General features: G+C 54.4%; 1 protein-coding gene across 3 annotated transcripts in view; it reads left to right on the forward strand.

Moving 5' to 3' along the window:
• Window positions 1-20020, forward strand: part of TTC21A (tetratricopeptide repeat domain 21A) — a 28288-nt gene extending 8268 nt beyond the window's left edge. For 2 of the 3 annotated variants that reach the window (XM_040994931.1, XM_040994932.1), the window contains 22 exons: window positions 1138-1236; window positions 1986-2178; window positions 4992-5089; window positions 5267-5467; window positions 6130-6259; window positions 8432-8589; window positions 8802-9017; window positions 11458-11696; window positions 13197-13269; window positions 13382-13492; window positions 13807-13945; window positions 14112-14215; window positions 15296-15484; window positions 16338-16448; window positions 17144-17225; window positions 17903-18053; window positions 18230-18388; window positions 18520-18712; window positions 18828-19052; window positions 19540-19660; window positions 19772-19839; window positions 19943-20020. In XM_040994931.1, coding sequence (XP_040850865.1) covers window positions 1138-1236; window positions 1986-2178; window positions 4992-5089; window positions 5267-5467; window positions 6130-6259; window positions 8432-8589; window positions 8802-9017; window positions 11458-11696; window positions 13197-13269; window positions 13382-13492; window positions 13807-13945; window positions 14112-14215; window positions 15296-15484; window positions 16338-16448; window positions 17144-17225; window positions 17903-18053; window positions 18230-18388; window positions 18520-18712; window positions 18828-19052; window positions 19540-19660; window positions 19772-19839; window positions 19943-20020 — 3138 coding nt within the window. Of the gene's footprint in view, window positions 1-1137; window positions 1237-1985; window positions 2179-4991; window positions 5090-5266; window positions 5468-6129; window positions 6260-8431; window positions 8590-8801; window positions 9018-11457; window positions 11697-13196; window positions 13270-13381; window positions 13493-13806; window positions 13946-14108; window positions 14216-15295; window positions 15485-16337; window positions 16449-17143; window positions 17226-17902; window positions 18054-18229; window positions 18389-18519; window positions 18713-18827; window positions 19053-19539; window positions 19661-19771; window positions 19840-19942 lie in introns of all 3 variants that reach the window. The other variant, XM_040994930.1, reaches the window with a different exon arrangement.
• The last annotated feature ends 2910 nt before the right edge of the window (window positions 20021-22930 follow it).

Below are 22930 nucleotides of genomic sequence, written 5' to 3' on the forward strand. Positions count from 1 at the left end.
TTTAAAAAAAAAAAAAGTTTGTATTTTTAGCCGAAGCATCACCTTTTGAATAAACAAAGTATATTGGTTTGTGGAGAGGAGGGCACATTAAGAGTCTCTAAGGGGTCCTCGTGGGAAGAGGGAACTTCTGGTTTCTTCTGAGATTGTGGGTTTTGTGGGGTGGAGTGAGTTGGAGCACACAATCCGTCTTTAGAAGGAGCTCTCAGCGAAGGCCCCAGCCCTGCCTCTAGGTAGGAACCAAAGAACGGATTCATCCTTAGCACTGGGCAGGCCTGCTGGGGTCCAGCCTGGTGGTCAAAATCCTGGGGTGGATTTAGCACACAGAGCCAGCCCTTGCTTCACCTCCACCCCTATGCCCACCCGTCCACCAGGCTACGCCTGGGATCCAGCTTCCTGCTAATGTGCCTTGGAGAAGGTATGACAGCTCAGGGCTCAAGGACTTGGCTTCCTATCACAGCTGTGCTAGAGCCACATGGAATTCCCAGCCCCGGCTGCTATGGGCATCTGGGAAGCAAGCCAGGGAATGGAAAAACTCTGTTCTTCTTGCTCTCCTTCTGTCCTCCAAGTAGATGGAAATAAGCATTAGGAAAAACAAAACAAAACCAAAGCCCAATAGTCCCTTATCTGCCTAACCCTCTGCCTCCTCGCCTTCAGTGTGGAAGGTTTGGGCAGCGACCCTGACCCACAAGGCTGTTGAAGGGTGTTCTGTACTGATGGAAGCACCGGCCAACATGGTGACCACCACCAACAAGGGGCCAAGGCCTTGCACCAGCCCGGATGGTCTGTTGCGGGCCTGACAGGCTGTGGAGTGGACACTGTGCGACTCTTCTCCTGACTCTGCCTCCTTAGATCTCACAGGGTAGCTTCTCTTCCCAGACTCAGAGTCTGAGGGGGTAGCTCAGGAGTGAATGACATCGCAGCAAGCTCCCCCTATGGGGTTTCAAAATAATTCTTGGGCCGGGGCCATGGACTGCAGTCTGGTTGAGTCTGATTCTCTTGTGTGTGGGTGTGTGGTAGGGAGAGGATGTCTTGGTGTGAGCATTTAAATCTCCCAATGGATGCTGAAGCACAGCCAGGACTGGGAGCTACTGCCCAGTTCTTCTGCATTTGACTATTTCCTCTGTTTTCTCCCGGCAGGCTGTCGAGCATGTTAGTAACCTGATCATAGCACTGGAGATGAGAGAGCCCCAGAATCCAACCCTGCATCTTAAAAAAATCCTTGTGGTCAGCCGACTGGTATGAAGCGTCGCTCCGTTTCGGGAATGGTGCATTACGCTGCTGTCCTTTGGAAACCTCTGCTCCCCTGAGAAACTCCCCTAGCACCTGCTCCTCGCCTTCCATTCCAGATCCAACACCTCCCAGCCTCCCTGCCTCCAACTGGTGCCTGCCTACAGCCTTGTGGACTTAGACGTCCCTCCTGGGGTCTTAAGGCACCTGATCTGGAGAAAGAAGGTGGGGTCTCAGTAGAGCCACGCCCAGCTCTAGCCAATATTGATTTCCCCAGAAGCAACCTGGGACAGCTGCTGGCCTGCTCAGGTCTTTCTGCCATCAAGGAAGGCCCAAGCTAGAGAAGGTTATTATTCAAGGATCTGTGTCTTTGTCAGACCTTGCAGGCCCAGACCAAAGCTGGCTGAGAACCAGAGCAGCTCTGGGGGATCAGGGACCACCAGAAATGTGGCATGCAAGGCAGCCACAGGGAGGGGATGGCCAACCCTGGGCATAAAAAGCTCCTCTCACCCAGCTCTGGGCTTTGAAAAACCTCCTTGTGAGAGTCCTTGCACCAGTTTACTGTAGCCAGACAGGGGGAATAGGTCCCTTGGAGGTCCCTGTAGCTGGAGCCGGGTTCCTGAGCCTACCCAGTTTTGCCAGAGCGCCCCCTCCCCTCCAGCCCCATTCTGTGCCCTCCTTTATAGTGGGACTCCGCTGAGGAGGTCTGGACAAGCTAGATTACCCTTCTTCTCTCTCCCTCCTCCCCATTCCTGCAGTGTGGGAGGCACCAGGCTGTCCTCCACCAGGTGGGGAGCTTCCTGGAGCGCATCTTCCTGGCCAAGCCCTCCTATGCCCAGGTGGCCACTGAGCTGGGCTACCTCCTCATCCTGCGGAATCAAGTGAAGGAGGCATTCCTGTGGTACTCCGAGGCCATGAACCTGGACGGGAACAGCAAGGCTGCCCTGACAGGTCTGTGCTTGCTCCGGGTATGGGTGTGGGGTCAGGGTAGGGGGACAGTGGAGTTGTTCTCCGTAGAGGATTTGTGAGTGTAGGGGTTCAGCATGTGATCCGAAGACTTCCCACAAGCGTAGGTGTGATCTACATGGAACCGTGGCTGTCCAAACGGATGCTGCTGGAAGATTGGCAGCCTGACCCTTGTCCTTGCTGGGCCCTGCCTCTGCTCAGAGCCAGTGTTGGAGACTGTTCCACTCCCTTGCCCCACCAACATACATTCACTCGCACAGGCACGTGCACACCCAACTCACAACTGTGCACACATATACACTGGTATGCACTCACAGGCACACTTACACGCCTGACATATGTATACACACAGGTACACTTACTCATGCACACTCACACACACACACACACACACACACACACACACAGCCCTCAGATACCTCCCTCCCAGATCCCCTAGCTGAAGGGCATCAGACAGTCAGTTGGGGAGTTTTACTTCCCTGTCTGTCCAGATGTGATTTTTTTAATCCCTTCTATAAATGTCAGATAATCTTCCAGATCCCCATTTTCATTTTGCCCGTTTTTTTTTTTTCCCTTCCCCAAAGTACCCCAACATGCCACAGTCCCAAGTGTATTCTGAAATAGCTGCATTGGGCTAGCGGCCAAGGAAGCCACATGCTACAAGCCTGAGAGCTGGTTTGCTCCTGCCCCAGCTTCAGGCTCCTCCTCCACACAGTGTAATTGTCAGCATGGGTGCTCATGGCCTCCAGCAAACTGACCCCTTAAGACCCATGTCCCTCCTGTATTCTCAAATCCCCCGAAAGTGGTGACATTTTGAAAATTTAACAAATTCATCATGACCCAGAAACATGGGAAGTGCCTTATGAGGGTGGGAAACTTTGGAGAACTTCCTGTTTCTAGAAGGTGCAGTGAGCTCAGTGGTCTGAAACTTACGGACACTCTTAAGTAGGGCTTGGGCAGAGATGGAGCAGCTCAGGAAACATCTGACCTGCTTTTACCCGGAAGAGAAGTTTGGGGTCACCATGTTGCACGTTAAGCATGAAGTGAAAAGACCCTGGGAGAATGGGTGCTGCCATGCCCGATCCAGAGGTGGACATCAAGGAGGTGCCCACTCACGTGGGCCTTGAGCCACCCAACCCCCACCCCGCTCCTGGCGACTTCCCACCTTCTTCAGGAACCTAAAGAACAAAGCAGACCTAACTGTTCCACACAGAGCCACAATCCCCTGGCATGTTCCCTGGGCCAGTCTGAATCCCTGCCCACTTCCTCATTTAAGGGAGAAACCCCAATGATCAGTCAGAGGAAAGTCCAGCACCCAGAGAACCTGTGTCTCTTACCCCGGCCCTGGCCCTGGCCCTTGCCCACTCATGTGCCCTTGGGTCACCAGCCTATCTGCTCTGGCAGGACAACCAGCGAGTGACCTTGAGGATTTGGGAAACCTGCCTGATGACAATGCTTTCCATTCTGGTCCTATATCACCAGATCATCCAGCAATCTGAAAGAGTGGCCCGAGGGGACCAGACAGGGCAGTAGCCCTCAGAGCAGCTGAGTTAAGCCTGGATGCATTGAAGACTTTGCTCCTCTGAAACACATTCGGTGTGTTTGGCTAGCCTACTGTACTATGAAAGGGGCAGAGAGAACAAAAGAACATTACTGAAAATGGAAAACAGCATCATGGAGGGAAAGATCCTGTAGGCGGGCCAATCAGTGGGCTGGGCTGTTTGCTGACACGCCAGGTGGCAAGTAGGAAGACGGTGAGCAGTTAAGCATTCTGGACGCAGCTGGGGAGGGTCTGTGAAAGAAAAGTAAGAGGAAACGAGATCGGTCCTCTCAAGGTCAAAGCACAGCACAAAACTGCAGAAACTCAAGTCAGCTTGAGCCCAGTGCTAGGTAAGATCAAGAAACACCTGAGACACGGGCGTCCCCAGTGCAGAGCAGCAGGCTGTTCAGCGACTTAATTAAAAGTCAAGATCACTCCCTACCTCACACCACTCAAATTCCCAGTGTTAAGTGTGTCAACATGAACTTAGAAGATTTTTAAAAACCTGATTAAAAACTCAGAAGCTGCAAAGAAAAATGTCCTATTTATTTGCATAAAAAACTAGAAGCTACCAGATTAGCTAAAGACATGGTAAAAATATACATAGATGGTCTAGAACAATAGCTCAGTGGCTAAACCTTCATCTTGTAAGCGCTGGAATCCAATCTGGGCACCGGTTTGTGACCTGGCTATTCCACTTCCCATCCAGCTCCCTGCTTGTGGCCTAAGAAGGCAGTAGAGAATGGCCCAAAGCCTTGGAACCCTCCACTCATGCGGCAGACCCGGAAGAAGCTCCTGGCTCCTGGCTTCAGATGAGCTCAGATCCAGCCCTTGCGGCCATTTGGGGAATAAACCAGTGAACGGGAAGATCTTTGTCTCTCTTTCTTTCTGTAAATCTGCCTTTCCAAATAAATAAATAAATATTTAAAAACAACCAAACAAATAGAACAGTGTTGAAGGGAACATGCCCCAAATGGTCAATAATGATTTCCACTGGGGACTGTGGGAGAGACACTGTTAAGCCCAGAGCATGAGCGAGGGCCGTGTTTTCTGTGGAGCCCTGTGACTTGTTTTTATTTATTTATTTCCCTGCAAATGCTGTGTTACACTCTGAGTTTGTGAAGCTGTTGGAAGAGCTCTCATGCCCTGGCACTGTGCCCCTCACTTCCTTCCTCTGTCTCCCCCAGGCCCATGAGCCTATGACTAGCTGCTCCCTGCTCTAGAGCTGGCCGCTCAGCCTTGTTCTGTCCCTTCCCAGGGATCATCTGGTGCCAGATCTTGGAAGGCCACCTGGAGGAGGCTGAACACCAGCTGGAATTCCTGAAGGAGGTGCAGCAGTCCCTGAGGAAGTCTGAGGTCAGAGCTCCTGGGGAGGCGGGAAGGAGTGTCAGGGGCCGGGGAGAGTCCCTGGCATCGTGTCCCCTGCCCTCTTGCCCCTGCGTGCTTGCTTCCAACAGAAAGCAGCCAAGACGGCTGGGATCTCCACTTTGCCCAGGTCGGCCTTGCCACTGGGAGTGAACCTTGCTTCCACAGGTACTGGTTTTCCTGCAAGCTCTTCTGGCATCCAAGAAGAACAAGGGGGATCTGGAAGTCACAGCGCTGCTCCAGGAGGCTGTGGAGCTCCACTTCAGTGGCATTCAAGGCCTCCCTATGAGCTGCGAGTACTTCGAAAAGCTGGACCCCCTCTTTTTGGTCTGTGTGGCCAAGGAGTACCTGCTCTTCTGCTCCAAGCAGGTGAACAGAACATCTTTCGGCACAGCAAGGGCCTGATGTGCAAGCTGAGGTGCCGTAACTGAAGGGATAGGGCACAGTCCCCAGGCAGGTGGAACCTTGGAGGGCAGGGGGTTGGGGGAGCAGCGGGTCTCAGAACATGTAGCACACAGATCACCTGGGAAGTTGTTCACGCAGACTCTGGTGGTGAGACCCAAAGCCTTTCAGCTCTAATAAGCTCCCAGGTGATGCTGATGCTGATACTGCTGGGCCCAGGGACCACACCCAAGGAGCAGGTGCTGCTGGCCCATGCCCCACCTTTACCTTACACTAGACCTTGGCTCCATTTCCTTCCGAATCCTCCTAGGCAATATGTTAGCCTAGACTGCTTATCCCACTTTCTTAGCCAGTTAAGATCCCTCGTGGACAAGGGCTACATGCTCACATCTCTTGTCTCCCCTCCACGCCAGGCAGGGTAGCACTCAGCAAGTGTCTGCTAAGTGGTGTGTCACTGGACACCAGGCCTTGTTCTAGGCACCGAAGGGACAAGGGTGGATGAAGCAGGGTCCCCTAGGAGGAATGGGTCACCGGTCAGCGGGGGATATAGTATATATGTGTCCCATGTTGTCTGGTGTTTTCCGAGATGATCTGGGGTATTTTTCAGTCAGTCCCCTGTGCTTCTGCAGCCCCGGGCGCCCGGCCAGATGGTGTCCCCGCTTCTTAAACAAGTCGCCCTCATCTTGACTCCTGTGGTCAAAGCAGCGCCCGCTCTGATGGAGTCCATGTATGTGATGGCGCAGGTCAAGTATCTTTCGGGTAAGCAGTGGATGCTGGCAGCCAGGTGGGGCTGTATCTTCTCTGTTCTTCTGTCCAGGCACCTGCTGGGATTTCTGTTTCTTCCCCGCCCCTCCCCACCCCCAAATCCCTGCCCACAGATGTATCTACAGAGTCCCTGCCTGGGAAACTTCCACCACAGGCACACTGGGCCTCTCACCAGGCCTGCCCACTCCCCCAGAAATCTGACCCTCCACCAGCAGGGGTCTGCCCTTTGTGTCTTGCTAACCTGACCTGTGCAGCTTATAGTTACTGAATTGGGATAAAATGGTACTTCAAATAGTGGGGAAAAAAATCCCTCATAACACTTGCATTTTATTTCCCATTTACCTGGTTTATTTTTAAGAAAATGGATTTCATATATTCCTACTTTTGATTTTTTAAAAAAGATTATATTTATTTTTATTGGAAAGTCTGATTTACAGTGAGAAGGAGAAGCAGAGAGAAAGATCTTCTGTCCACTGCTTCACTCCCCAAGTGGCTACAACAGCTGAAGCTGAGCCAATCCAAAGCCAGGAGCCAGGAGTCACCTCCAGGTCTCCCATATGGTTGCAGGGTCTTAAGGCTCTGGGCCGTCCTCAACTGCTTTCCCAGGCCACAAGCAGGAAACTGGATGGGAAGTGGAAGAACTGGGATACAAACCAGCACCCATATGGAATCCCGGGGCATGCAAGGCGAGGACTTTAGCCACTAGGCTACCATGCTGGGCCCCATTTATCTGTTTTAAATTGTTTATTCATTTGAAGGGCAAAGAGCTAGAGATCCCCCATCCACTGGTTCCGTTCATCAATGCTCACTATAGCCCTGGTTGGACTGGGGCTGGGATAGCGGCACTTGGAATCCTGGGGTTCCATCCGGGTGAGGGTTGCAGGGAGGGTACAGGTGTGGAGCCAACACCTGCTGCTTCGCAGAGTGTCAGGGCAGAGAGTACAGCAGCTGTGGGGCTGTGTGTCTAAGAAGGTTGATTGGGAAGGATTCAGGACCTCTGGGAGGCTACAGCTGTGTCCTTTCAGCTTTCATCTCTTGAAACCCTTGCCCTGGTACCTGGCTCTCCTCACAGACACTCCCTGCTCTGTAGGCTGCCCCACTGCACCCCTTCACCCCATCCAGTGTCCTGGGTGCATCCAGGGGATGCAGAATGCCATGGCTGTGGCCATCCCTCAGCACTGCCCTGGGTGAGATCTCCCCCAAGCCCTGTCTGCAGCCTCAGCCCTTCCTCTGCCCATCTTGGTATTAGGCTCCCCACCCCCGCTTGGAGGTCTCCCAGGGACAAGGCCAGAGAGGGAGGAAGGGAGGGAGGGTGGAGTGTCACCAACAGTTTTGGGGCCAAAGCACAGACTCCAGCTGCTTAAGTTGCCATAGTGACCTCTTTAGGTTTCCACAGCACACAGGAAAGGAGCAGAAGAGTCTGGGAGCTGGCTGCAGGTTCTCCCCACACACCAAGTTATTGGACCGCAAGCAGAAGCTGCTAAGGGATGCAGTTGTAGAGGGAGGGGGCTCCCCTAGCAACACAACACATTCTATACCTAGGCTGGCTGCCCCCGTGCACCCCCAGAAGCACCAGCCTGGCATCAAGGCAGCTCCTCAACCCATGGGGCCTGGGGCTCAGAGTTCAACTGGGCCCAGTTGGAATGCCCACCGTGTACCCTCCCAAGCCAAGTGTACCCTGCATCAGTGGAGCCACAGGCCTCCCATCTAATAGATATGGACAGATGTCATCAAATAAGACATTCTTGGGGCCTTCGAATGTCGCGTACAGAGCAAGTGCTTAAGCTGGCTGCCAGCACTGCCATTGTTACTGTGTTTTGTCCTGCCTCTCCAGGGTGGGGATTAAGGTTTAAGTGGTCCCTGGAGCTTCCGGATGGAACAGCGCAGTGACCAAACCAGCTTCCCCTGAGCCCTCCAGGACCCAGTAGGTTGTCCCACCTGAAGTTGGGTTTCCTAGCTTCTGTCTGAGTCAAGGCAGGAACTGTAGCAAGTTTCAGTTTGAGGCAGGGAACTGAGCCAAGCCAAAGAGAACAGGGGGGAAATGCCCGGCGTGGCTGTTGCTGAATAAGAATAAGAACTCCATTCTGCCTCTGCACCTGAGCTCTCAGGAGTCCCAAGGAGCCCCGCACCCCCCCCTTCAAGGAGCAGTTTCTGTGGTGTTCCTAGGAGAGCTGGAGAATGCGCAGAGCACCCTGAAGTGCTGCCTGGAACTGGACCCCACCTTTGTGGACTCCCATCTCCTCATGGCCCAAATCTACCTGGCTCAAGGCAACTTGGCCATGTGCTCCCACTGCTTGGAGCTGGGCGTCAGCCACAACTTCCAGGTGGGAATCTTTTGTGCCCTGTATCTGCTCAGTACCCCAAAGCCCAGTTGGCTATAGCCCATACTTGCCCCAGCCCCAACCCACCCCTCACTTGCTTTGGTTTCTCTTTCTGGCCCAAAGGGGTAAGGGCTGACCCTGGAGGCTTTCTTCTGTGGCTGTTGTTTTTGTTCCAGCAGCAGAGGCCAGCTGGAACCCTGCTATGATCTCCTTAGGTCCGAGACCACCCCCTGTACCACTTCATCAAGGCCAGGGCACTCAACAAGTCTGGAGACTATGCAGAGGCCATCAAGACCCTGAAAATGATTGTGAAGTTGCCCTCTGTGAAGGTGGAAGAAGGCAAGAAGTGCCGAGGGCCCTCCCTGCAGCCCAGCGAGCGAGTGTCCATCCTCTTGGAGCTGGCGGATGCCCTCCGGCTGAACGGGGAGCTGGTAGGCCATGGTGTGGCCTCTGCCCATGGGTCTGGGGCATGTTGGAAGGCAAGGTTGCTCTGGGAACCCAACTCTTTGGTTCTTCCCTTGCATCTTATTCATGCTGTTATTTGAGCCCTGGTCCACCAGGGAGCATATGTCTTCTCGGCCCTTAAAGGCTTGGGTGACTTCCGTTGTCCTCAAGATAAGTTCAAAGCCCAGAGGGTCCTGTGCCAGGCCTCTGCCCTGTCCCCATGAAGATCTCAAGGAGGTGAGCCAGACCAGCAGGGCTACCACCCGGGGATGATACAGATTTGACATTGCATACCTTGCAGTATCGATCACCCAGTGACCTCTATGAACCATATCCCATTGGAGGAAAGTAAGTAGAGAAGGACCTTCCATCCATAACCAGAGTAGGAGACACCTGTGTACAAGAACAGTTGATTCACAGAGTCATTGATTGGGTCATTAGTTACCCAGGAACTCCCTCCCATATGCCAGGCCTGTGACCAGAGCTGGACCCAAAGGTGAAGAAGCCAGGGAGGCCCCTGCACTTTCAGAGGGGACCCTTGACTGGAGCAAGTGGGAAGCAAGTGCTTGGCATGGGAGCCTGTCTATGCTTGGAACTTTCTGGGCTGGGGATGTGACCACAGCATGGGAAAAGCAGGGGCATTCCTAGAAGAACCCAACTCCCCTCCCCCCCCGGGAGAAGGGCAGGGCTGCTGGACAAGAGCCAGTCCAGGGGCATATGAAAGAGGAACTGAAAGGAGCTGGTGAAAAGCCCGAAACACACATCTGTGATGGTGAAATGAAGTAACTTTGTGTATGCAGTAAAATGGTACTCTTTGTAAACAACCAGGGAATAGAACCCATACTGTCTACACACACACACACACACACACACACACACACACACATCTTGGCAACCTCGGCCCGGGGCTAGGCCAGCAGAGGTGCAGGCCTAGGTTTAACCAAGACCATAACCTGGTAGATTTTAGTGCCAATCACCTTAGCCCAAGAACAGCTTGACCCAAAGTAGGAAAGTACCAGAGGATGTGCCATGGGCCAGACCTAGAGGGAGACTGCCAACAGATGGTGAGGTTCTAGAGGACAGTCAGGCTGTTACAGATGGAGGTTTCTGTACCCCAAATTTAGCCAGACACCTTCTCCTGTCATCCAGGAACAGTGGCCATGAACTTGAGAGATATTTGCTGCTTCCCAAGCTGCCCTGCTGGTCAACTCAGACCATCTTATCCCTGATTTCCCATGCAGCTCCCTGCTTGTGGCCTGGGAAAGCAGCAGAGGATGGCCCAAAGCCTTGGAACTCTGCACCCACGTGGAAGACACGGAACAAGCTACTGGCTTCAGATCTGCTCAGCTCCAGCCATTGTAGCCATTCGGAGAGTGAACCAGCGGACAGGAGATCTTCTTGTTTCTTGTCTCTAAATCAGATCTGCCTTTCCAATAAAAATATCTTTTTAAAGATCTATATATTTTTATTGGGAAAGCAGATTAGATTTACAGAGAGAAGGAAAGAAAGATATTCTATATAACTGGCTCTCTCCCCAAATGGCTCCAACGGCCCGAACTGAACCAGTCTGAAACCAGGAGCCAGGTGCTTCTTCCAGGTCTTCCACATGGGTGGAGGGTCCCAAGCACTTGGGCTATCCATCCTCTACTGCTTTCCCAGGCCATAAGCAGGGAGTTGAAATAGGGCAGCTAGTACATGAACAGGCACCCATAGAGGATACTGGTGCCACAGGCAGGGGATGATCCTGTTGGGACACCATAGCAGCTCTGTGAAATTTTTATGTTACAGCATATCAGGTTAAGCCTTTGCTTGGAACGCCCACACCTCAGAGTGCTGGTTTGAATCCAAGCTATTCTGCTTCTCTTGCAGCTTCCTCCTCATGCATCCTGGGAGGCAGCAGATGATGGCTCAGGCATTGGGGACATCTCTATATTTCCTGTCTCTATAACTTTACCTTACCAAGAAAAAGAAATAAATCTGGGGCAGGAGGAGTTATTTGTATTCATTTTCTTTGAAAGGCAGGGAGGTAGAGATAGGGGGAGAGCTTCCATCTGCTGTTTTACCCACCAAATGCCTGCAACATCCAGGGTTGGACCAGACCAGAGTTAGGAGCCCAGAACTGTATCTTGGCCTCCTGAGTGGGTGTCAAGGGTGCCAATAACGAGCTATCACTACTGCCTCACATGGTGTGCATTCGCAAGAAGCTGGATCTAAAACAGAAGAGCTGGGCATTCAAACCAGGTCTTCTGAGAGGGTACACAGGTGCCCTGAGCAGTGACTTTAGCCACTGAGTCTCTCTCCACATGCTGTTCCTGGGAGAGAGGAGTGTTCTAGGTTTCCCTTAGAGGAAGCGTTAAGTGCCATCAGGCTGCCTGCAGGCTGGTGATGGTGCCAAATGGAGGGTCCATTTGTTTGGCATACCGGCAGCACGAGGCCACCAAGGTCATACAGGATGCCATCAACGAGTTCAGCGGTACGCCAGAGGAGATGCGCATCACCATCGCCAACGCGGACCTGTCCCTGAGCAAGGGCCATGTGGATGCAGCGCTGAGCATGCTGAGAAACGTCACGCCCAAGCAGCCCTGCTACCTGGAAGCCAAGGAGAAGATGGCCGACATCTACCTGCACACCCACAAGGACGTGAGCCTCTACGTGGGCTGCTACCGGTGAGCACCTCCTGCACGCACAGCCCTGGGGAGCATTGCTCACGTGCTAGCTGTTCAGCATGGCATTTCCCATGGATTAGAACGTGACAGGCCTTTGAACCCTGCTCCTGGAATCAACCCCGACCCCAACCCCCTCATCACCCTTTGCCTGGCTTCCATCCTAGTGGGAGAATGTGGGTTTGGCTTTCAGAGCAACCAGGAGATTGCGTCTCCATGCTGGCCACTGGCCCTGCTTGACCTTGAGACGTCAATGATGTGGATGACTACAGGGAGATAGCCAAGGAGGCAGAACAGGCACCTGATGCCTCCAGCCACTGTTCCTTCCTTGCTTGGTCTTAGAAGGTGCCTTTCCAGTCCTTTCCTTCAGGAAAAACTCCAGTTGGGTGATATTGGGTGGGTCGGGGAAGGGAGCATGTTGGGAAGGAAGGGGGAGACTACACGCAGTGGGAAGAAGCCCACAGGCAGACAGCAGATGGCAAAGTCAGTGTGGCTGCCTCCTGGACAGGGGTTCTGGAAGGTCAAGGAGGGGAAGGGGGTTAGGCCGCAGCCTTTGCCACTACTGCAGGGAACTAGTACAATGCCTCATGCCCTGGGTTTCCTGAAGAATTGCGTGATGGAGGAGGAGCCTCAGAGTTGGTAGAAAAGGAGGTGACAGAAAGATGAGGGATTCCTTTTGAGTTGTCTTGTTAATTTTTCATCCGCTGATTCACTCCCCCAAATGGCTGCAACAGCCAGAGCTGAGCTAATCCAAAGCCAGGATCTAGGACCTTCTGGGTCTCCCATGTGGTCGCAGGCATTGGGCCATCCTCTACTGCTTTTCTAGGCACTTTAGCAAGGGGCTGGATGGGAAGTGGAATAGCCAGGGCTTGAACTGGTACCCATACAGGATGCTGGTGCTGCGGGTGGAGGATTCACATGCAGTGCCCCAATGCCAGTCCTCCTATTTTGTTGGTTTGTGTATTTTCAAGCACACTTGTATCAGTGAGAGTGCATCAACCTCACCGAATGTGAACAGTGTACAGAAAAGTAAGGAGCACATTATGGGAGAAATGGGAGAGATTGCTGAAGGACTTTGTTGGGAGGAGGCGGGTCTGTTTTTCTTCCTTTTAAAACCTTTCTTCTTCTTCTTTTTTTTATTTCACAGACATATAAAAATGGTACATAGTTCTGGGGTGCTATGGGATGCACTGTGTCGTTTCCAATCAGGGTCACTGTATGTATCTTTTCAGACCTTGACCATTTCTTTGCAGTGAAGGTATCCTCAATCCCATCTTCTAAAGTTTTTGAAAAGAAAGAACTGTACAGTTCATGATTTGTACCCAGCCCGCTGTACAGTATAACCCCAGAATGTTTTAGTCCTGGATAGCGCTAGTGTAGTCCTCATCCATCAATCTGTCCTTGGCCTACACTCCCTCCCTGCTTCGCGGCCCAGACCCGGGAACAACCCCCCACCCTGCCCTTCGCTGTGTACCTTCTGTGAGCTCTGGGTCCCTCTTGCAGCGAGCTCTGCGAATACCTGCCTGGTCCCCACTCCAGCTTGCTCCTGGGCGATGCATACATGAGCATCCAGCAGGTGAGTGAGGTGCCTCTCAGTCCTGCCCAGTGACAGTCCCCAGCCTTGCTTCTCCAGATGGAGTGAGGAGAAAGACACCTTCTCCCACCCACCCCCCTACTCTTCCTACCAGCCCGAGAAAGCCCTGGAAGTCTATGAGGAGGCGTGTAGGAAGAACCCGCAGGACGCTTCCCTCATCAGCAGGACCGGGCAAGCTTACGTGAAAACACACCAGTACACCAGGGTCAGGCTGGGCTGGGCCAGGGGATGGCAGGGCAGTGGGCAGTGGGGTGGAGGGGTGCCAGACTGAGGTGCACCCTTCTTAGTCCCCTGGCGAAGGGGGTGCCAAAGTCCATGCTGCATCCCACACAAAAGCTCTGTACCCACTGGGAGAGCCTTCCTTTTTTTTTTTTTTTTTTTTTTTTTAATCTTAGCTTTGAGGTTTTGCAGAGGCACACGGGTGTGGGTGGCTGCCAAGGGCAAGGTGACAGTCAGACAATCAAGCATTCGGTGGGGACCCAGACCTGAGGCCAGCATTTCCTGTTTGTTGACACGAAGGCAATTAACTATTACGAGGCTGCACAGAAGATGAGTGGGCAGGACTCAGTGTGCTGTGATCTCGCCAAGCTGCTCCTGAAGCTGAAGAAGTTCAGCCGAGCAGAAAGAGTTCTGAAGCAGGCCCTGGCATGTGATGGGGGTAAGGCTGCAAGCTAAGAAACGTCACCTCCTACTCCCCCTGCTCCAGCCCTCCACAGGCATGCTGTACCATCCTATCGCTCACCCATGGCCCCTGAGTCCCACTCCACCGACAACCCGGCCTCCCAGGAACTGGAGAATACTAAACCTGAGTTTCCATTTAGCAGCCAAAGACATCCCGTCCATGGTCAAGGATGTTGAGTACTTGCTTTTGCTTGCGAAAGTTTACAAGAGCCATAGGAGAGAAGATGTGCTGGAGACTTTGAACAAGGTAATGGACACGTGGCCTCCAGCTGGTCATGTGCTAGTTCCTGTTGGGAACTTGGGCAAATCTGGAAGGTCCCAGACCTGTTCTGGCCTGCCATTCATCCCTCAAAACCCCCCATTCTAGACTCCTGCATCCAATGACAGTAACCAGAGTGCTCCTGGCTGGGCTGGGCAGGGCAAGGAAGGAAGGCAGTGGTGATGATGGTGATCCTCGCACCAGCCAGCCCTGTGCCTTGGAAGCTCCCAGAAGCCTTTGGAGTTCAACACTGTGACATCTACACCTAACAGAGGTGGCTCCCAGAGTTGAACAGGGTGCCCAACATCAAGTGCCAACAGGTGGTAGAGCTGAAATCAGAACTAGGTCTAGCTTGTCCAACCCACGTCCTTTCATGGGGGGATGCCCCGGCATTCCTGGCACATCTGCTTCGCCTTCTCTTCCCAGGGGTCTGGCCTTACACTTGTTCCTGGCATGCACCCAGGGCGACAGAGAGTGGTCTTCCTTCTGACCACTTGAGATTGCCATCGCCCCTGCTCACCACTGGGTTCCCATCCCTCTGCTTAGCCCTGCGCGAGCCAAGCACTGAATCACACCCACCTACTGCAGCTTAACCCAGGCATCTTTGCAGCCTCTTGCCTCTTACGTGCCTGATCATTTTATGCCATGTGTATTTGTGGGAGGCCCCAAAATTCCCAGCAAGACAACACATTCAGAGCAGATGCATCTGTCAAAATGTAGCCTAGACGCATTGGGCACCTGCTGTGTGCTTGCCCTAGCCTGTGGGGCAGCCGAATGCAGTGAAACACAGCAGCAGAGGTGCAACAGAGAACCAGGCCAATGGGGTGACAGAGTGTCTGGTCCCAGTGCCCTTGCCTTGGTTCCTGCCCCAGGTACGGGAAGGCATGCCAGCCTGCCTCCTGGGTACTCAGCAGGTGCCCTTGCCTATCCAGAGTGACCCAAATTCGTCCAAGGGTTCTGGGGTTGCCCCTTTCTAATCCTGTGTTTTGGAAAGAAAGGCTTGAGGCTTTCTCAGCTGGCCCCTCAGTCCCTGAGTTTCCAATCCAGGGCTCTATCGATTTCCCCAAGGCAATGGACGTCCAGGCTCGGATACTGAAGCGGGTTCCCCTGGAGCAGCCGGAAATGCTGCCCTCGCAGAAGCAACTGGCCACCTCCATCTGCATCCAGTTTGGCGAGCACTACTTGGCCGAGAAGGAGTACGTCAAGGCGGTGCGGTCCTACAAGGAGGCCCTGTCTTTCTCACCCATGGATAACCAGGTGGTTGGCGCTCTCAGAGCTAGACACTGTTCCCTTCCATGGGACACAACCCCTTGCTGAACCCCTAGCCTGCCCAGGGGGCCAGGCCTTGCTGTCCCTGCACAGGCCAGCAGCAGTTCCCAGGGTGAGGGTCCCGCTCCAGTTGAACCACGTCCTCACCCACTACAGCCCCTGCAGTGAGACTCAGAAGGCAACCTGCAGACAGCACCCTGTGGAGGTTGGAGCAGGCAAGATGGTGCTGACAGTGATGAAATTTCCTGGTCTCCCTGGGGAGGCAGGGAGGCAACGGAGGCTGTGGCCCCCAGTGTTCAGGTTCTAAGGTGTTGTGAAATTGTGAGGAACAAGTGGCTCCAGGCCAGGGGATAGAGGCTGCAAGAGCTGAGGGACAAATCTGACAAGTCACTTAGTGAACACTCACTCAGTTTGTACCAGGAACTGTGCTAGGCTTGGTCAGAGTTGAACAAGATATGGCCCCAGGAGAGCTCAGGGTGGGCCCAACAGCATGTTATGCATGACCGGGTATCTGTCCTGATACTAGAGGATAGGGTACTCAGACCAAGGGACCCAGCTGTCTCCCCGATGAGCGAGGCCAATCTGGGGCTGGAGGTGGGTTAGTTAGTGGTTCACCTTGGATGTCTGTGATTCTCACCATGAAGAAGAAGGGGAGGGCTGGCGGGGAGTGGGGGGCGGTTGCGGTTATCCTGGGGCATTCTGAGACTTACTTTGAAGGCAGGGGGCCAACAGAACTGGAGCAATGAGCCACTGGGGGCCATCCCAGGATTTGCCCCGCTCAATGTTCACGTGGTGGGTCTGTCACACACCCCCCCACCCCCCACCCCCCGCCTTCTCCCAGGTGATGCTGGAGCTGGCGCGGATCCACCTGCTGCAGGGGCACCTGGATTTGTGTGAGCAACAGTGTGCCGCCCTGCTGCACACAGAGCAGACACACGAGGCCGCGGCTGTGGTAGGAGGCCCCTGAACCTCCTCTCCCCGTTTCTCTTCCTTTCGCTTCCCCTCCCCAGGGTCTCTGTAACCTGGAGTGAGCTGTTTTTTAGCCACCTATCCTCACAAACTTTTGTCAGCCCCCCTCTGAGCTGCCCCTTGCTCTTCAGCCTGGGGAAGCGGGCTGGCCAGCAGGGGGCAGCAGCAGCCTCCCAGGCCAGGCCAAGAGGAGAACAGTGAGGTTGATTCACTCCCAGGAAGAGGGAGGAGGTGAAAGCCAGGGCGGGACAAGTTCCTGCCTTTTTTATGCCTGTCACCCCAACCTTTTGAGGGGAGAGGGGGAACCCTTGCAGGGTTGAGGGGGTCCCTGCTATCCATACTTGTACCACCCAAGTTAGCTGTTCTAGAGAGGAAGTGGAGAGGCCAGCTTTGTGTGTCAAGACCCAGCTGGGCTCTACATCGGGCCTCACCTTCCTTCACTCAACCCAGCATCTCCCTGCCCAAACCCAAGCGCATCTGCCCATGTAGTGCCCACCTCTGTCCATTCCTGTCACCAGTTCTCCCAGAGCCTTAAGGGAGTCTGTCCTTAAGTACTTCCTGACCACCCCTTCTTACTTCACCACCACCACCACAGTGCCCCTCTCCTTGCACACCTGTGCATGCCCATGCATACTGTGCTCGGGCATCCCGCAGCCAGCCTGGTGTGTCTTCTCATAGATGATGGCCGACCTGATGTTTCGAAAGCAGAAGTATGAAGCTGCCATCCACCTGTACCGCCAAATCCTGGAAAAAGTGCCAGGTGCTTCACTCACTTAGCCTGTTGCCACATGGGTTTCCACCCAGCCAGGGCGACTCTCTGAGAGAAGGGTGGGCCCTCTCCCCTCCTTCCTGACCTGGCAGAGGAAGCCCCTTCCTCTCTCTGATTGTTCCCAGAGAGGCAGGAAACTGATAAAGACCCAGTGGAACGTGCCGGCCCTTCCCAAGACCAAAAGGCCAGTTCCTGGTCCCTAGCACTTGGCACCAGACCCAGGACAGCCTGTCTGTCCCCAAGTCACAGCCACCAAAAGCTTCCCCCAGTCCCCTACTGAAGTCACCACCTCCTGGATGGAATGAGAAGTTCCCTGCCACCATGTAGCTCCATTCCCGCAGGGTGGCCACGGACCTGGCAGGCCACAGTGGCTAGATGTGTGGGGCCAGGCTTACCAGGCTGTGAACACTGGCTGGTAACTTCACAGCTGTAGAAACTCCAGCAAATGACTCTGTGGTTCAGGTCTTCATCCTGTAGTTAACCCTTTCTGTCCTGATGACCTGTAAGCATTGCCATCCATTGTTAGATGGTAATGTTGCTGTGTCCATCCCCTGCCCCCTACTCGCTCAGCCCACCCTGGCAGTGTCCAGCCACCTCCAGGGGCCACAGGAACCCCTTCTCCCCCCTTGCTGGACCTTCACACCTTTATGCCTCTGATCTTGTTTCAGACAATTTCTCTATATTGGATAAACTGATCGATCTGCTGCAGAGGAGTGGCCGACTTGAAGATGCTCCTGCCTTCTTTGAGCTGGCCCTCAGAGTGTCCAGTCGAATACCTTTGGAGCCAGGGTTCAATTACTGCAGAGGCATCTACTGCTGGTGAGCTCAGGATGCATGGGTGTGTCAAGGGGCAGGTGGCTGTGGGCAGGGCAGAGCAGCTGAGTCGGCAGCTTAGCAGAAGGAAGCAAGGAGCCCACAGGCAGGGGATCCAGCCTCTGGGCATGCACCTCTGGGCCCTTGGTCTCCTTGATTCATGGTGTTTCCCCTCATTGCAGGCACATAGGACAGCCCAATGAAGCCTTGAAGTTCCTAAACAAAGCACGCAAGGACAGCACTTGGGGCCAGCGTGCCACCTACTACATGGTGCAGATCTGTCTGAACCCAGACAAGGAGATTATGGGTGGAGAGGCTTTTGAGAATCTGTCTGAGAGCAAGTAAGGGCATCACAGTGGGGAGAGGCAGGGGGAGAGGGCTGTGAGGCAGGACCCTTGGGGAGGCGGAGGAAAAGCCCTTGACTCCCTGGGCTGGTGGCCAGGTGGACAGATGTGCACCCTGTGCCCTGCAGCTCTGCCTTGAGGAAGGAGTTGGAGCAGCAAGGCCTGCGCACAGCTGTGAAGCTGCTGCTGGAGTTTGGCCCACACACGGCCACAGCCCACACCCAGCTGCGGCTACTGCAGAACCTCTGCCTGCTGGCCACTAGGGAGAAGGCAAACATGGAGTCAGCACTGAGCACATTCATCGAGATGGCCCAGGCTGAGGTGCAGCAGTGGCAGGCATGGCCAGGCGGGTGGGCAGGCCGTGGGATGAGGGCGGAGGGGGTGGCAGGCAGGGGCCCAGGTGAAGACCAAGGCCAGCTTTCCACCTGCCTCACAGAGGGACAGCGTTCCTGCCCTACTGGCCATGGCGCAGGCCTACATGCTGCTGAAGCAGATCCCCAAGGCACGCACACAGCTGAAGCGCCTGGCCAAGGCTCCCTGGGCGCTGCCCGAGGCCGAGGACCTGGAGAAGAGCTGGCTCCTTCTGGCCGACATCTACTGCCAGGGTGGCAAGTTCGACCTGGCCTCGGAGCTGCTGCGGCGCTGCTTGCAGTACAACAAGGTGAGGTACTGCCTATAGCAGGTGGTGGGGGTGGGTGGGGGGACAGTAAGGGGACAGGCCCGGGGATGGTGAGTGACCTCAGGAACACTGAGCAGGAACCGGATGGAATGGGAATGAGAGAGACCTATCACGGCAGGATTGGGTGACAATGTAAGGCACAGGAGGAGACAGAGGAGGACCACAGCAGGGAGGAGGGAGCATACAGGGTTTGGGCCAGACCACGGGGCCTGCCTAGGTCAGAGCGCAGCACAGACAAGGGCAGAAGGGACAGGAGGGCTGTGCAGACGGGGTTGTGGCAGCATCAAGGCAGCAGAGAAGGGAGCACCTGGCTCATCCCTCGGCACAGGCGGGGTCCCTGGGCAGCTTGACTGGACTCAGCTCGCAACCTTCACACCCACCCCACTTCAGGCCCCATCCTGCACCTGCCCCGATCCCCACCCCCCACCACACACACCACCAGAAGGCTCTGCTGGGCTCTGTTTTGCAGTCCTGCTGCAAGGCCTATGAGTACATGGGCTTCATCATGGAGAAGGAACAGTCCTACACGGACGCGGCCACCAACTACGAGCTGGCCTGGAAGTACAGTCACCACGCAAGCCCCGCTGTGGGTAAGAGAGGGAGGTGGGCGTCAGGCCCCCACACTGACCCTCAGGGCACCAAAGAGGGGCTCCTGAGCCATCAGCAGGCCAACGTCTACACTCCTTCCCACTCCCCAACAGGATTCAAACTCGCTTTCAACTACCTGAAGGGCAAGAGATTTGTGGAAGCCATTGAAGTCTGCCACAGCGTAAGCCCCTCCCCCGCTTCTAGGACGTGAGATGGGAGGGCACAGATGTATGGGTGGGGACCCCCTGCCTGAAGCTACACCCCCGTTCTCTCTCTCCCCTCAGGTCCTGGCAGAGTACCCCAACTACCCCAAGATCAGAGAAGAGATTCTGGCAAAGGCCCAAGGGTCCCTAAAACCCTAGCTGTGGTCAGAGAAGGGCCTGGGCCAACAGAAGCCTTGCCAAGGGCAGGGCAATAGGTGGGCAGAGAAGGGGGGATTCGGGAAAGGGTGTGTTCCCCCATTTCGAAACCGTGTGTGGCTTACCTTGAATCACACCTCACCTGCTTTAAGGGGCATCCCTGAGTGCCACTTTTTTTAAGATTTATTTTTATTTAAAGGCAGATTTTACAAACAGAGAAGGAGAGACAGAGAAAGAAATCTTCCATCCATTGATTCATTCCCCAAATGGTCATAATAGCCAGGGTAGCGTTGATCCAAAGCCAAGAGCCAGGGAACTTCTTATGGGTTTTCCATATGGGTGTAGGGGCCCCAAGCACTTGGGCCATCCTCCACTGTTTCCCCAGGTCATAAACAGGGAGCTGGATTAGAAGTGGAGCAGCTGGGACTTGAACCACTACTCATATGGAAAGCTGGAACCACGGGTGAAGGCTCAGCTTGCTGTAGCACAGGACTGGCCCCAAGCTTCACAATTTTAAAACACAAAGTCATTTTTGAGCTTCTGTAGGGCTAATGGGGCACTTCCCCCACAGACTCTGGGAGGGGCTCAAGTGGACAGAGGTGCCCCATCCACCATGGTAAAGTGCAACGGCAGTGGCAGCTCACAGACACCTGCCAGTGGCTTTTCTTTCCCTCATTGGAGCAGGCTGTCATGTCCTTCCCCGTCCTGGTCGTCCTCAGCATCCTTCAGGGGCTAAAGTGAGGACACTGCTCCCTGGGGCCGGGCCGTGCTACCCACCAGGCCAACCTTGGCAGTGGGCCCAGGCTGCCATGGGCAGAGGGCCCAGACAGGAGGGCCAGCTGCATGAAGCCCCCATAGCCAAGGTTGCAAGGGCCATTGTCCCGCCCTGGCTGTTCAGTTTGCTCCTTCCCTTCCCCATCCCCCTACTCGGGCTTCAGCTGGCTTCTGCCAGTCCTCACCAGTCGGGGCAACTCCAACTCTCTAGGCCTGGTGCAGAGAAACACGGCCCAAGGAGAAACCATCCCCACTTCAGCTTTCGCAAAAGGCCGAAGCCAGCTAATTCACCCTCCAGAAAGCCTCTCCTTATAGCCCAAAGGGGCGCCCCCGCATAGATGAATAATGTCATTGTAACTGGCCAGGGGTGGCAGAGGTCACCTTCCCCGTGTCCCAGTACTGCTCTTCCTGTTTTTCAGGATGGCAGTAATGGGCCTGTCTGGCCTCCGGGGAAGGAACTCTGGAGGCCTAAACTCTTCCCATGTGACCTCCCCTCCTCTCGGTCTCCATCTGTGGCGACCGGATGTTGGGCCAGACCTGTGTCTCAAATCCTAGTGCAAATCTCTGCCACCCTGTGTGGGGTAAACATTCCACAGTTGGTTAACTATAGGTCCATACATTATTAATTTTGCACGTTTTTATTTGAAAGAGACAGCATGCTCCCATCCATTGGTTTACTCCCCAGACACCTGCCACTAGGCTAGATGATCTCTGGTACCAGTGGCCCAACTCCTTGAGCATTAGCAGGAAACTGTAACAAGCCAGAGTTGGGAATTAGACCCTGGGACCCCAACTTTGGGTGCATCTTTGCCACTAAGCATTTATGCCTGCTGTACACCGTTTTTATGTAATGGAAGAAAAAAAAAAAAAGAAAAATTCATAAATTCATGGGTGCTGGTCTGACTTTCCAGTGATGTAGAGTTAAATACGTAGCCCAAGTAGAACTTAGAGCGGTGTTTTCAAGCCAAATGACCTGTTGACTCAGGTCTGGAAACCGTCAGCGTCCCTTCAAGGCCGTGTGATCTCTCCTGGAGACTGCCAAGCCTTGTTTAACACCACGCGGACTGCTGAGCCTGCTGGCTAGTTCACTTCCCAAATGGCCATAACGGCCAAATCTGAGCAAATCTGAAGGCAGGAGCCAGGAGCTTCTTCTGGGTCTCCCATGTGGGTGCAAGGTCCCAAGGCTTTGGGCCATTCTCTACTGCTTTCCCAGGCCATAAGCAGATAGCTGGATAGGAAATGGAGCAGCTGGGACACAAATCAGTGCCCATATAGGTTCCTGGTGCATGCAAGGTAAGGATTTTAGCCACTGAGCCATCACATCAGGCTCTGGTATGGTGTGTGGGTGCAGGTTCAAGTCCCAGCTGCTCTACTTCCAATCCGGCTCCCTGCTAGTATGCAACAAGTACTTGGGCCTCTGCACTCACTTGGGAGAACTGCAAGAAACTCTGTTTCCTGGCTTTGGCCTGGTATGTAAAACCCCCAATTGTTGCAGCTCTTTGAGGAGTGAACCAGTAGATTTCTTTCTGTAACTTTACCTTTAAAAAGAAAAAACACAGCCTCTGTGTGTGTGTGTGGGGGGGGGTGCCCCTTCAGCACCTGCCCCCATACCCCACTCTTCTCAGCACCCTACAGATCCTTCCTAAAGGTGAGGATGGCCATTCTTCTCAGGCTCCCAGACCAGGGCTTCCCAGGCAGGGTGCGGCCTGCTGCTCTGGCCCACAGCTGCTGGGGGACAGGTCCAACAGGTCTGGCTGGTGTAGACCGATGAAGCTCTGTGGCTTCCGGTGCTTCAGTCCCCAGGGACCCCAGCTGCTGGGTCCATGACCAAGGTCAGGCCTCCACCAGCCACAGTGGGAACAGTTTCACCCTGAGCCAGCCCCCAGCTCAAGAGGGTACCTACACTCCACCCAAGTCCCACTGCTGCCCTGGGCAACCAGTGGAGAGGAAGAGGTTAACCTGCAGAAACTGCTCCATCTGCCAGGCTGGCCTTGGCTGGCTTCCTGGCTCCAAGCTGACTGGAAGGAGGCCCAGTGGGCCAGGTGCCCCCTCAACCTGCTGCCTATACTAGCCACCCCTCCACATACCCTCCCCAGGGTGCACCTGCATTCCCCATCTCTCTGATGCAAACCACACCAC

Source organism: Ochotona curzoniae, unplaced genomic scaffold (genome assembly GCF_017591425.1).
Source record: "Ochotona curzoniae isolate NIBS_2020 unplaced genomic scaffold, NIBS_Ocur_1.0 contig_908, whole genome shotgun sequence".
NCBI classification, from domain to species: Eukaryota; Metazoa; Chordata; class Mammalia; order Lagomorpha; family Ochotonidae; genus Ochotona; species Ochotona curzoniae.